This window comes from Cynoglossus semilaevis, chromosome 15 (assembly GCF_000523025.1).
Source record: "Cynoglossus semilaevis isolate Cse_v1.0 chromosome 15, Cse_v1.0, whole genome shotgun sequence".
NCBI classification, from domain to species: domain Eukaryota; kingdom Metazoa; phylum Chordata; class Actinopteri; order Pleuronectiformes; family Cynoglossidae; genus Cynoglossus; species Cynoglossus semilaevis.
The window spans coordinates 10471409-10484233 of NC_024321.1; the positions used below are offsets into that span (position 1 = coordinate 10471409).

The window sequence follows — 12825 nt, forward strand, 5'->3', positions numbered from 1 at the left end:
GCTGCGTGCGCCGAGCTCTGGCTGGGGGTGTGTGAGCCACCTGTGGACAGATCGAGAGAGGATGGATATGAGGTGTAGGAGCGACCGGTCAGGGAGTAACCTGACATGCCCCCAGGCACCACCCCAGCAGTTCCGCCTGGGCCGCCTGGGCCCCCGGGGCCCTCACCCCTCTCCCCTCCACCTCTGCGCACCCCTATACCTCCCCCCACCACTGTGACCCCATCTAGACTGCTCGGCTCTGAGCGATAGCTAGGCTGGCGGCTGGACTGGAGGATAGAGGGAGACGGAGAGTCAAGACTCTCCCCTCGAATCATCTGAGGAGAGAAACGTGAGGGACAAACAGAACAAAGACAGAGGAGGGAGAAGGGAAAAGAACAGAGTGGTGTACAAAGAAGGAGAAATGAACATCACAGCATTGTACAGAAGGAAAGAACAAACAACCTTGTTGGGTGACATATGATCTTAGTCCCTGTTATTAGCATTTATAAGCAGTACCAACACACATTAAGGATGCCCAGAAGAGGAACATAATGAGAACAAGACTCCTTACAAATGCTACATATGGGACTCAAATTGAGATTTCTTTTCCCATTTCTTCTTACAAGGTGTACCAGGAAAAAACAAATACAAACGGAAACAGTGGAGGGGAGGAATAGAATGCTGACCGGTGCTCTACTCCATCATCACACTACAGGGTTGGGAACACTGACTGGCTGGAACAAGCACTGACGCTGCATGTAAGACCATGTGTCAACACAAATGGAAATACAAATACGTACAGTCCATGAACTAAACATTCCAGTCAATGCAGACTCAGGGGTAAAGGAGAGAGTCACTCAAGCACAAACACAACCAAAAGATTTATATATACACACAAAACACTAGCTGTGACTTACTGATCGACCGAGGGCCACTGAGTGATCAATTTTAAGTAAAAAAAAAAACAAATACAAAAAAAACAGTGGCATAGATTAGCCACAAAGGTAATATAAAGGGGACATACTTAAGGCTTATTTTATACAAGTGAGAGTTAGGTTTGGTGATGAAAGGATTACTACGTACTTGACAGTATTATTTAACTCCTATCAATTAAAGTAAGGACACTGACGAACGAGTGCAGATAAAACTCGTATCATCAACAGACAGGAATATCAGCCAATGATAAACAGTGGTGCCAGAAACCAATATGATTGGTTTCTGTGTGTGTATGAAACACACACAAACACGCAGTCATTGTAGGCTTAGCTTCAGCGTCAGACTAGTGGGCTAGCTCATAAGCAGTTCCTGGACTACTAAGAGTGTGGAAGGGTAAACCGACATGTACCTTATTGGGGTGTGTATGCCCTGTGTGGTTCCTTCCCGGGCTGTTGAAGGCCGGTCGGTACTTGTACATTGATGGTGTGGGCGGAGCTTCAGTCAACAAACTGCTCTCTGGGAAGAGAAAAACCAAAAGTGACAAATGAACAAGGTGTGTCTGGGATTAGAGAAACACCAACATCATCTGTTTACACAAGAGCGGAACACTTTGTTTCAGGTGACCTGACATGGCTTAGCATAACTGTTTTTACGCAGAAAATCGAATGTGTCTCACCCTCTGTGTCAGCACGAGGCAGGCCGGCGTAACGCAGCTCTGGTTTGGGAGGAGGTGGGGGCTCTGCATCAGCTGACTGGCTCTCATTCTGATCCAGACTGCTCTTGGACTAGGAAAAAAAAAACAGGCAAGTAATGAACTTACACAGAAGTAATGAGAAGACATACCGATCAATAAATGGAAAGTGAATGGAAACGTCAGCAGTATCTCTGCCAACATTTCAAAAGCCTCATCACTAATATACAGGTATATTAGTCTTTGAATTTCTATAAATGTTTAATGCCAATCAGAGTGAAATTAAGGCTAATAATATGTATGTTTTTAAATACGTTTAATTAATTAAGCTGTCAGAAAATGAAAAGGCATTTTGTTAAATTTACTTGTCCATGCCACAGACAAGCTGGCAACAAACAAGAAATAGTTTGTGAGGCTTTCACTAAAATTGAAAGTTGTCTTTTCAGACTTTTTAAGGAACCACAAGAAGCTTGTGTAAATATTATATACTGCATTGCATTTCTTTTTTAAGGAATCCATGAGTGACCACTCACCCTGGCACTGTGTCGGTCATTCTGGATGCCGTTGTCCAGAACCTTGGCTTCAAGCTGCGCCTCTGTGAGAGCAGGTCGAAGAAACGGTGTCTGTATCTCCACCGACTGGGGGCTCCGCCACCGGCCTACGTATCTGTGAAGAAGACACAAACATTTGAAATCTTGATTTCATCAAGTAGCTCACAATTCCAGCTTATATTCATAAATCCAACGTAAGCAGGAAAACAACAGCTGGGTAGGCCTGAGAGGGGGCGGCTGACCTGGGAGCCTGTGATCTGCACAGAACGTTTGAAATATTCCTGAAACAACCGTTGGTAAAAGGATTGACACCTCCTCGAAACTTTCCTGTCACCTGTAAGAAAAGCGAGAGACAGTGGTAGACGTTGAATTAACACCAGCATATGTGACAGAAAAAATGCCTGAAAAACATCAAGGCTACCGAGGTAAATGTGCAAATAAGTCTGGTAAAAAACCTGTTCATTTGTGGTCCTGCCGCGAGCCACCAACACTATGTGGAACCCAGTAAGGCCAGCAACTGGGACAAAAAACAGACCAGCTACACACATGACAGCCATACTGCCAACAGTAGGTCAAGGACATTATGACAAATTACAGAAATCAATGAAAAAGGATTTGTCAGGGCCCATGTGCTTTAATGGCTGTAGCCTGTCACGTGAAGGATACGTAACAGCTGCGTGTGGCGTGTCCAGCCTCTGGCGGTGGTGCAGGACATAAACCAAGCCAAACCCAAATACATCCATGATGTGGGTGGTAAGCGATAACAGGAAAAGGAAGAAATAACGGTAATTCCTCCGACCTATGCAGTTGTTAACCCAGGGACAGTGATGGTCAAAGTCCTAGGGAACAGGAGGAAATGTCATAAAAGTGTCAATCATCATGATGAACAGTCGGTGCAAAAATTATTTTAAAGAAAATTCTCTGTCTGTAAATTGCTAGCATCTAGAGCTACATTGGCTGTGTTGTTACTTAGGGTGAGGGCTTCCTGCTAACAGAAATCTTCTCATATCGATGGTAACTTTCTGGACATTGAAACAAAAACAGTCACCCACCCATTTGTCTTCGATGAAACATTTACTCAAATTAATATTCTGGTATGCAAAAAAAAAAGGGTTCCCAGTTTGGAGACAGAGTCAAAGGTATAAAAAGATGTGTATGTGTTGTGTTTATGAACCTCCACACAGTTGTCACAGACGGAGCAGTGCGAGCAGCGAGGCGGGCGATAAAAGCGACAGGTTGAGCACCACTTCATGCGCACTTGGATGCCTTTGATCTCCACGGTCTTGTAGAGCGGAGCACGGAAATCGTCCTCTTTGTCTTCATCCTCCTCCGCTAAAGAAACAAAGACACAACCAATGAGTGTGTGCTTACATTATCCTGCATATTCAGCACACAATTTTGTGCTAACCCAGTACATTATTTCTACTCGTACTCGTTTTACCTCTGGGAAAGACTCCCGGGTCCATGAAAGTGGCCATGCAGAAGTTGGCCAAGGTGAAGATGAACACAACAGCATTGTAGATGGGAATGACAGATGAAAAGTACTCCGATAACCACGGACAACTGCATAAAAGGAGGCAAAAAAAACAGGACGGGATTCACAATTGCACCAATTATAGTCTTCATAAAAACGTGTGCTCTGAGTAAAGATTATTTTTCTGAACTCCAAAAACTACAATCAACAAAACATTCATCTTTTAGCTAAAAAACTAGTTAACAGAGATCTTCCCTGCATCACCCAAGACTGTAGACTGATTAATATACTTGAGAACAACAGCTTTATCAAGTTTTGAAAACAGTGCCAGACAAGTTCCACAAGTCAGTGTCAGGCTGCACAGGAACGACAAAAATCCAACAACTCTATGGAGCTAAATTCTGTGTTACACTTTTGCACTTTCTTCACTTTTTTGTATAGTAATACATTTTTTGTATGGTAATAATTTTTTTAATTTTTCTATTATTTAGATTAGTTACAAATAACACACACACACACCTAGCTGCTTCTATTTGTCTTTCTGTTGCAGCAATACACAAAAAACTTCCTTGAATATTACTGTTGATTTATTTCGTTTGCTCATGATGAATCATGGAAAATGTACAGCCACCCAGTGATTAATTAGATAAAAGATTTCAAAACAGTTCTAGTTAGTATGCACTCTTTGATGGTGTACTGTCTTACTCACGTAAAACAAAAGAACAAGGTGGTGGATCCCACAAGGAAAAAGGTGGCTGCTGACACCGGAACATATCGGCTTGGTCGAAATGGACGGGGAGGAGCAGAAGCGGGGCCACCCACTCCTCCCCCGATGCCCCCACCACTGAAGCCCGGCATCGGACACGGAGACAGAAGGGAGGATAAGGGAGAGAAAGGTAGATATCTACAGTCTACCGTTTGTCAAGTGTGCTCTCACAGGTCACAATAGCAAATAGGGTGTTTGTTTAAGAGGCTGGGCCATGACCACACACTGGCTAAGAAAATCAACACCATGCAAAACAGCAAATCACTGAATACATTTGTTTCTTTGTTCGCTCACAAAGAATCTAGCAATTGCTTGGGGAAAAAAAAAAGAAAAAGCAATATTCTCCTCTAATTATTTGTGCAATTTTGTTATCATGTTTTTTTTTACAAGCATAGAAAACTTACACAAGAGCACTATGATACAAAAATATGTTTAGGTAATTCATAAATATTTTGTATGGCTTTAATTGTATTTGGTGCAAAAATATAAATAAATCTAATATTAAGATGCTACCTGGCACCAGCGTAACTAAGGAAATCTGTCACGTGTGTTTGCAACTAAAGTTGGCACAATCTAGACTCAAGTCCTAAATCTCTGTCCCGTGGCCAATGTTCATCATTGTGCTAGTGTTGTGATTATGCCTCACAGAAAGGAGAAAAAATTATTAAGAAAAGAGCCGGGAATTGAGGAGGTAGTGGGTGGATAGTCAGTAGGCTGAGAGCAGAACAGTGTGAAGAAACACAGGCGGAGGACTGAGCGTAGCAGCTGCTGATGACTTCTGCGATTGTCCCAGGAGGGCTTATTTAGGCACTGGGTGGGTGGAAGAAACTGGGGATTGTGGCAGGAGGGATAGTTCCAGCACGTTTAAAACCAAAAGAGAAACTAAAACTCATACAGGTTGTGGAAACTGGCTCAATACCTTCCAAATAAAGGCCAACTGTATTATTGGAAGATGCTATAAACAAGCAAAAATGTCCGCATGATGTTTAGCCATGCACTGACAAATTTATTGGACATAAAAAGGTCCCTCAGATTTGTTTTTGACTCCTGCCTTGAGTCTTCGTGGTAAAGTGGGGGTAAAATCAACTCATTTGAAAAAGACGTCCCGTGCACGTCACAGATGTGTCGTCAAACTTGGCTTGGGTTGCATATAGAGACCTCTGAAACCTCCTAATTCTTTGCAGGTAAAAATCCTTTCCCATTTTGCATCTCTTAAATAAAGCCATGTGCAGCAGCGACGTTACGTTGTTTGATCCATTTTAATCCTTTTTCTTTATCCAACTATCTTCTTTCAGCCATGGGGGCAGTGAGCAGCAGAAATTCACTGTAAAAAGGAATATGTATTAGAATATTTTATTAGAATGCAAATGATTATGGATAAAACTGAACAAATTTGATTCATTTCAATAAGATCATATTTAACAAAACTGACATTATGCTCAGTAGATTTGAAGCTCTGCTTTCACAACTCAAAATGTATTTAGCCATCTAATTTGTTTCTAAAACTATATATATATATATATATGCACACTTGCGTTTAAGTACTAGGTAAAAATAAGTCAGTCTAACCAGTGTCTGACCTCTTACAATGTTGCAGACTTTGACAATTTCTGACAAAACTTGCATGACTCATCAAGGAAATTGTTAAACTCCCTCCAGATATCATACAGACAACTGTCACCAGAATGTCGTTGAGTACATATATAAATGCCTTCCGGTGAAAACCCAAATCATAAAGACTACGATAATTAACTGACACACACACGCTCCTGATTTCCATCTGTCCAGGTGAAAAACTAGTCCGAGCAATGTGAAGCTAATGAAAACGGAACCGGAGTATCGGTGTAACCTGATCGCCGAACACACCCCTCTGTTCAGCAATCATCGGTATTAACAAATATTGAGTCTTGGCCGAGTCACAGTATCTTTGTGGCTGTTCATCTCATCTGCCACACAAATCCACCTCCACTATAATGGATGTTAATCCTAAAATCTCCGTGTCGAGGGCTGACCATCGTGTCACAGTAACAATCTGAGGCTTTCCAGTCGCATCAGTTATTGGCTAGTCCAATAAAAATGACATATTCGGGGATGATTATAATTCACTGATACTTTTGGAGTAGATGCCCCGGTTTAATCTGCAACATATGACTGCCTGGCTCTTCATCTTCGAGTCCTGTTTTGCCAGATCGGGCGTTAAACAACAGGCCAGAGTTGAGCTAGAATTTAGTACAATCGTGTGTTGTAACACGAAACGCTTAAAATTACACACATCTGTTTCTCTAGAGGGATACTGACCAACATTCGCCAAAGAAATGAGTCCCGATAAACTAAAACGAAAATGACCGGCGATTCGTACCTGATAATTTGTTGCCCCTCACCAAGCTTCGAAAGTTTTGCGACAACGCTCAGTCCTTTACCACAGCTAAAAGAGTTAGCTAGCGTTCCCTAGCAATCTGGCGAGTTTTGCGCTCACTAACTCGAAAATCTTCTGACTAAATATCTGTGGTACCTTTGGCTAAATGGTGACCACGGCGAAATGTAATGCAAACCTGTTATGACAAAGGTGAGTGCTGTCTTGCCTGTAGGGAGTGTCGCTCGTTTACGTTCTTCTTGCGCTTACCGATGGCTAGCAACCCAGTTAGCTCCGTGGCTAGGCCGACATCGGAATCCCGGAAGTGTTCCGGTGGAAGGAACATCCAATCAGAGCATAAGGGGCGCGGTCTAAAGGGACCTGCTCAAACAAGGTACATTCTGATTGGCTGTTGTAAAAGTAAACCTTGTGACGTGCATTGTATGTAAACTGTACACAAAGAACAGTTTATACGATGTGTACAGAAAATATCCTTTCATACACAACATGCTGTTTCATACATACACAAGCGTTATAGGATATAGCTACTGTACACATTTCTGTTTAAAAAATAAATATACCATATTCTATACCCTTGTATTTAATCATACGAAGATAATATACATGTTTAAGTTGAGACCCATTTTTTTCTGTAACAAGAACTTTATATCCCCAAACTAGTCAAAAACAAGTACGGATAGCTTTAAAAAAAATTTAAGAACAAATATTAATTTAACATAGGCGTACCTTAATACATAATTGCAGTTAAGCAAATTTACTTTGTAAAGTTTCTGCACTGTTTGTCAATGTCAAATGTGGCCTGTTTAAAGGTTATTAGCATGCTGGCTGAACTGGTTGACATTAAACCTTGGATCTGCTTTATGTTCACATCACTGTTAGGAAACAATTACTCAGACCTTTTGGTTCATTCTTCATCTGATTTTTTTTTTTAAATCTGCTAAATATTTTAAAAATATACATTGATTGATAAATATTAAAGATATGGTTAAAAATCATAAAATCACTAAATTTAGATATTTTTTAAACAATTAAAAAGAAATGTATATGTAAATTATTTTAACTTTGATCTACAAAATATTTTAAAATAAATACTCAATAGCTCAAAGTGACTGACACCCTGCGTATTGTCAAAAGTGCACTGGAAGATTTGTTTGCAATACAAAGAGAGACTTGCTTGAGACTTGTTAAAAAGCTACCCCAAAGTATTCAGCTCAAAGGGTACTACACAAGTGACTGTTAAGTCAGGTAGAAAGAAGTTACTTTAAGAACTAAAATATATATTCTTGATAAGAAAGACAACCATAAAACTTTGTATACATTGGTAGAAGTTAACAATTTATTGGGACTGAAAAATGTCTGTAAAAAGTTTGAAGAAAATATATTGCCTCTATACAATTTTTTTTAAAACGGGACAATTACAGCATCAACAACATTCCTTTGATAATATTACAAAAAACATTATAGTCCATAATACTCACAAAAAATACAACACAGTAAACAAAATCTGTCAATTATTCCTTTCAGTCATGATCCAAACCTGTCTTGTGATATATTTTTTGTAGAAATACAGTTTTACTTCATATCCATAAAACGTATGTCCATGATAAGCAGGGTGTGTCTGGGCAGTGGTCTGGGCGCAGGGGACAGCACTTTCAATATCTGTGTTTGTGTGTCCACATGTGTCACTACTATAAAGCCACACACGGGGCTCTCCACTATACCCTTTCTGACCCCTTCCTCTCCATCCTCGGCACTGCTCACACTCAGCACGTGATAAGTGAGGTCTCTGCCAGGTGTCACGGGGACCAGCTTTAGCTGTGTGTCGTCTTGAGACATTCCTAGTGGCAAACATGAGTCAGGGATGGAGGGAGCGCCAATTTTATAGATGCGAACATCCGAGAAGCGCACTTCATATGAGAAAGGGTAGAAGGTCACTCCGCGAAAGCCGTAGAAATATTCACGTATCTTTTCATCCCGAGTGTCCCGCCGGCACTCTTTCGAGCGTTCAACTACACCCCCAGATTTAGGTAATAGTACGACCCGCACAAAGTGAGGCAGGTCACGTTTCAGTTCGTTGTACAGTCTTTCATGATCTAGTACCAGCACCACATCCACCTGAAAGGCAGAGGCACAATGAACCAAAGCCTGGTATCCCGAGCCTTTCACCCAGCCACAGGTGTTAATAATACAACCTCCCACGCTGGCCTTCCTGTTCACCTCACACCGCTGTGAAAACACCTCAGCCAAGGTTGACGTTAACTTTGTTAAAAGAAAAAATAGACATAATTACTTAATAACACAAATAACCAATAAGTCCATTTTCAGGGTTTTATTCTTCAAAAAAACACCTGACTTAATTTTCCCTTACCTTGTTGTAAAGTTTGATGTTGGTTCCTGGGGTAGTGGAGCCAAAGTGGTAGACCAAAGGAGCCTGGACTGAGAAACCTTCTTCAACATCTGCAGGACGCTCAATACACAGTGCTGAGACTGTTCCAGGTACAGATACCTGAAGGATTAAAAAAGATTATTATAAGATTGTTATATATATGAATATATATATATGAATATATATATATATATATATACATATATATATATATAGTTATATAACACCAGTGCAATTGTGTGTGTTACACACACACATAATTTTTATTTTCTCTGTTATGTACAAAACAAGGGTTTTTGGAATTGTTTGGGGGTTAAATTAAGTTTTAAATTTGTGCTCAATGAATCAAAATAGGAGGAAATACATTTTTGTGAAAATGCTGTGTGAGGTGTAGAGATATGTTTGATCAATGGGTGCTGATCGCTTTAATATCCAGCAAGAATAGATTTGCATAGAACCATCTAGTACAGGTTTATTCAAGGACACTCATTAAAATCCAAGGTATCTTACCCCACTTTGCCCCACATCCAATTCCACCAGTGTTGGCCGCCTGCCCATCCTGACGGCATAATTTAGAAGCATCCGACACACTGTTGACTTCCCCACGTCTGCTGGTCCCACCACCATCACCTGAAGGGGGATTGATTATTTACAGCAATGCAACGTAAGTGTCTGGATGAAAAATTCTGTATTTAATCCTACCCTTGGTCCACGCTCGTTCTCCCGCTCTGCTTGTCTTCTCATCTGCTCCAGGGCAGCATGTGTGTTCAGATAAAGCAGCATTGGAGTTTCCACGGACACATACGCCACCTGTGGTGTTGACAGGTAAATACATTAATCAAATCACAAAGGCTTCTCTGTTATTCTATAAGGCAGTGGTAAATGTATACACAATAAATAGAGAAATGCAGTTGTGGCGCATCCTTCATGTACTTACCTCTGGCTTTCCATAAAGGTTGACAGTGCAGCCTTGCCAGGTAAAAACTGCTATCTTGGAGCCTGCACCAAACACATACTTCTTATTGCGGTTCAACTCGGAGCCAAACACTTCAGCTAATCCTGTGACGAGCTCGAGCTCAACTTGCTCTGCTGCTTCTCCAGCCTCCACCTCAAACCTAAGTTCAGTCTCCTTCCCAAGATCAAACCTGTTGCAGACTTTCCCAGCTGCAGGAGCATCTTCAGGCACATTTTCTACACCCTCTGTAGCCATGACTGTAAAAGGTAAATATGGAACACAAATTTCTTAAAATATATTTTTTCGTACATTAATGTATGAGTATTTTTTAATCACCGAATGATGTTGCATGATGTTGTATGATAAAATGGCAATTTTCAGTATATATAAAATAATGACAACATTCATAAATGATTTAAATAAACTCACAAAATCTGCATCTCTATTACAGCTAGTGCTATGATTGGTCAGTTCCACATTATTGTTTAATACTATCACATGATATTTTAATCAATTTAACTTACTATTTATAAATAAATCATATTAACAATTTAACAACCACTTACTATTTATAAATAAATCATATTAGGACGTGATGCTAATGTAAACATAGCGTGGACATTACTGTAATTTCCTAGCCTGGGATCAATAAAGTACATCAATCTATCTAGAGTGGACGTTACTGTGTATCCATCGGTCACTCCGCACACTACACCACAGTGTTGTTACCTTCACATCTGGTGGCCGAGTTGGAAGCAAATTCTGAGTCTACAGCTGTAGTACACGGGCTGAACTCGTATAATAATATAGTATGTACTAAACCATTTCTAACGTGTGGACGTGCCACAGGCTGTCAAAACCATTCTGTGTTGTCTCCTGAGCCCTGGCTAACACTTATTACATTTGCCAATGTGTACCAACGTTCACAGCATGTGAAAAAACGCAAGAACATTTTCATTCTATCTAACTGAGATAAATTTGAACATCAGTTATATCAGACTAACCACGGGTCAACGCGCCAGCTAGCTAACCCTCTGCAGGCCGTGGCTAACCGCGATCAGTTAAACAAACGCCTAACGATAACAAACCCTTCTGTGATTGGTGTAATATGCTTTCTCTTGACGGAATAAATCTATTCGTTCATTGTTGTAAAAAGTTACTACTTACGGACTCAATCCAGTCTAGTTGGGATAAACGCCGTTAACGCACGCGCAAATACGTTCATGAATAATCACGTGATATGACGTCACATCCTGCAACCAATGTATTGTGTATCCGTTTTTTCGTAAAATACAATTCACTTTATTTCAATTGTCTTTTGATAGATCTTGCTAAAGTTTTTCCATAATTCGCTTACTTTATATCTTTATTGCCGCATGTTATATTTTTCTGTTATATTTTAAATTCAAAAATTCAAATTCAAATGTGGATAAATGTATTTGTTTAGAATTACATTGATGATGCAGAATCTATATATTGTAGTCTCTCTGAAGGTTTTGGTTTATTTTCAGTGATGGATTTAGCAGCTTTTTCCTTTTTTTCATAAACTACTTAAATAGACAAAAATGTAATAGCAACAAATCTATAAAAAGAATCAAGCAACTTAATTTCCAGGGATCCATAGAAATGTTCCAACATGAACAATCAGACCACAACTATTGTGTCTCAATTAACAAATACACTTTATTACATAAGAACACCAATAAACATAATTAGAACCTAGAGTGATTTAATGGTGTTCATTGTTAATTTCGCGAAATACAAAAACTGCACATAAAAGCATCAAGCCCATACAACTTGGAAATGTGTAATATCACAGAGCCTCCACTAGATGTCACAACGTGTCCAGAGGATGTGAGCTGCTGGAGCTAGGATCATCAGAGGAGTGACTGAGATAGTCTCCTTTGTCAATCCCCATCATTCGGCGTCCAGAGCACATATCTGCTGAACTCCTGCAAAGAAATTTAGAGAACATAAAATACTAATCACCTGTTGCTGATGGAGTATCTAAGGAAGGCTTTGAGGCAATACCACCCCCCATCCTCTCTCTATTCTTTTGTTACAACTGTGGCACAGACCTTCAGTGTACATCTACTCAGCCTTCAGAGCCTCCTGTAGGGCAGCAACGATATCGTCAGGCTGAGGAAACTTCAGCTTACGAGGCGGACCCTTCTTTATACCCGTCCACAGAGAGGATTCTATAGCAATGAGAGGATCAGGGTTAGTGTCATTTTAAAGAGGCAACAGCAGTTTCTTTTTCCAAAAACCTAAAAATTCAAGCAACTGGTGAGCTTCTTCACACATTAAAACACAACAAGCAGAAGGCAAACATTTGAGAAAAGGCTGATTATAGAACAATAACTTAAGTCTGCTCATGCTTCTGAAAAACATGGCCTTCTGTTGACTGTTTATGCAGAGATTAATGAAAAAGCCCAGAAACAGACTTTGGCCAAAAAAAAGCTTTACCATTCTGTTGTTTGATTCTTCTCTTGATCACAGCTTATGTAAAATGTGCATGAGTTAAATAAAGATTTGTAATGTATAATTTCATCATACCACTTTTTCTAAACCTAATCAGCCAACCGAGATATTTCATATCTAAACTCTTCTTTGTGCATGTCTGCCTGTTCTCTGGAGAAATCATAAATTATTTCTGGGCACTGAAGTATTAACAGCACAAAAACACAACACAGTGTAGGGTTTGATAGTTTAC

At 40.1% G+C, this 12825-nt stretch overlaps 2 protein-coding genes across 6 annotated transcripts in view; both read right to left on the reverse strand.

Moving 5' to 3' along the window:
- Positions 1-7094, reverse strand: part of zdhhc5b (zDHHC palmitoyltransferase 5b) — an 11849-nt gene extending 4755 nt beyond the window's left edge. For 2 of the 5 annotated variants that reach the window (XM_008327046.3, XM_008327047.3), the window contains exons 1-11: positions 6950-7092; positions 4341-5721; positions 3599-3720; positions 3332-3489; positions 2824-2996; positions 2613-2715; positions 2400-2491; positions 2140-2272; positions 1592-1700; positions 1325-1431; positions 137-314 (exon numbers count right to left, since the gene is read on the reverse strand). In XM_008327046.3, the coding sequence (XP_008325268.1) occupies positions 137-314; positions 1325-1431; positions 1592-1700; positions 2140-2272; positions 2400-2491; positions 2613-2715; positions 2824-2996; positions 3332-3489; positions 3599-3720; positions 4341-4489 (1324 nt within the window). In that variant the 5' untranslated portion in view covers positions 4490-5721; positions 6950-7092. The other 3 variants (XM_025062912.1, XM_017039217.2, XM_025062913.1) reach the window with 3 other exon arrangements.
- A 991-nt stretch (positions 7095-8085) lies between these two features.
- On the reverse strand, positions 8086-11383 carry clp1 (cleavage factor polyribonucleotide kinase subunit 1). The gene is made up of 6 exons (XM_008327049.3): positions 11280-11383; positions 10095-10369; positions 9860-9967; positions 9668-9787; positions 9140-9277; positions 8086-9030 (listed from the first exon to the last, which is right to left on the reverse strand). Exons 2-6 carry the CDS (start codon positions 10365-10367, stop codon positions 8344-8346), a joined length of 1326 nt encoding a protein of 441 aa, XP_008325271.1. The 5' UTR covers positions 10368-10369; positions 11280-11383; the 3' UTR covers positions 8086-8343.
- Positions 11384-12825: the final 1442 nt, after the last annotated feature.

Excerpts from the sequence above, each read along its gene's own strand:
- clp1 (XM_008327049.3), bottom strand. The coding sequence starts at position 10,367 with ATGGCTACAGAGGGTGTAGAAAATGTGCCTGAAGATGCTCCTGCAGCT. Across the intron at positions 9,278-9,667 it reads TGGATGTGGGGCAAAGTGGG|GTATCTGTACCTGGAACAGT; the intron begins GTAAGATACCTT and ends TTAATCCTTCAG. Across the intron at positions 9,031-9,139 it reads ACATCAAACTTTACAACAAG|TTAACGTCAACCTTGGCTGA; the intron begins GTAAGGGAAAAT and ends CTTTTAACAAAG.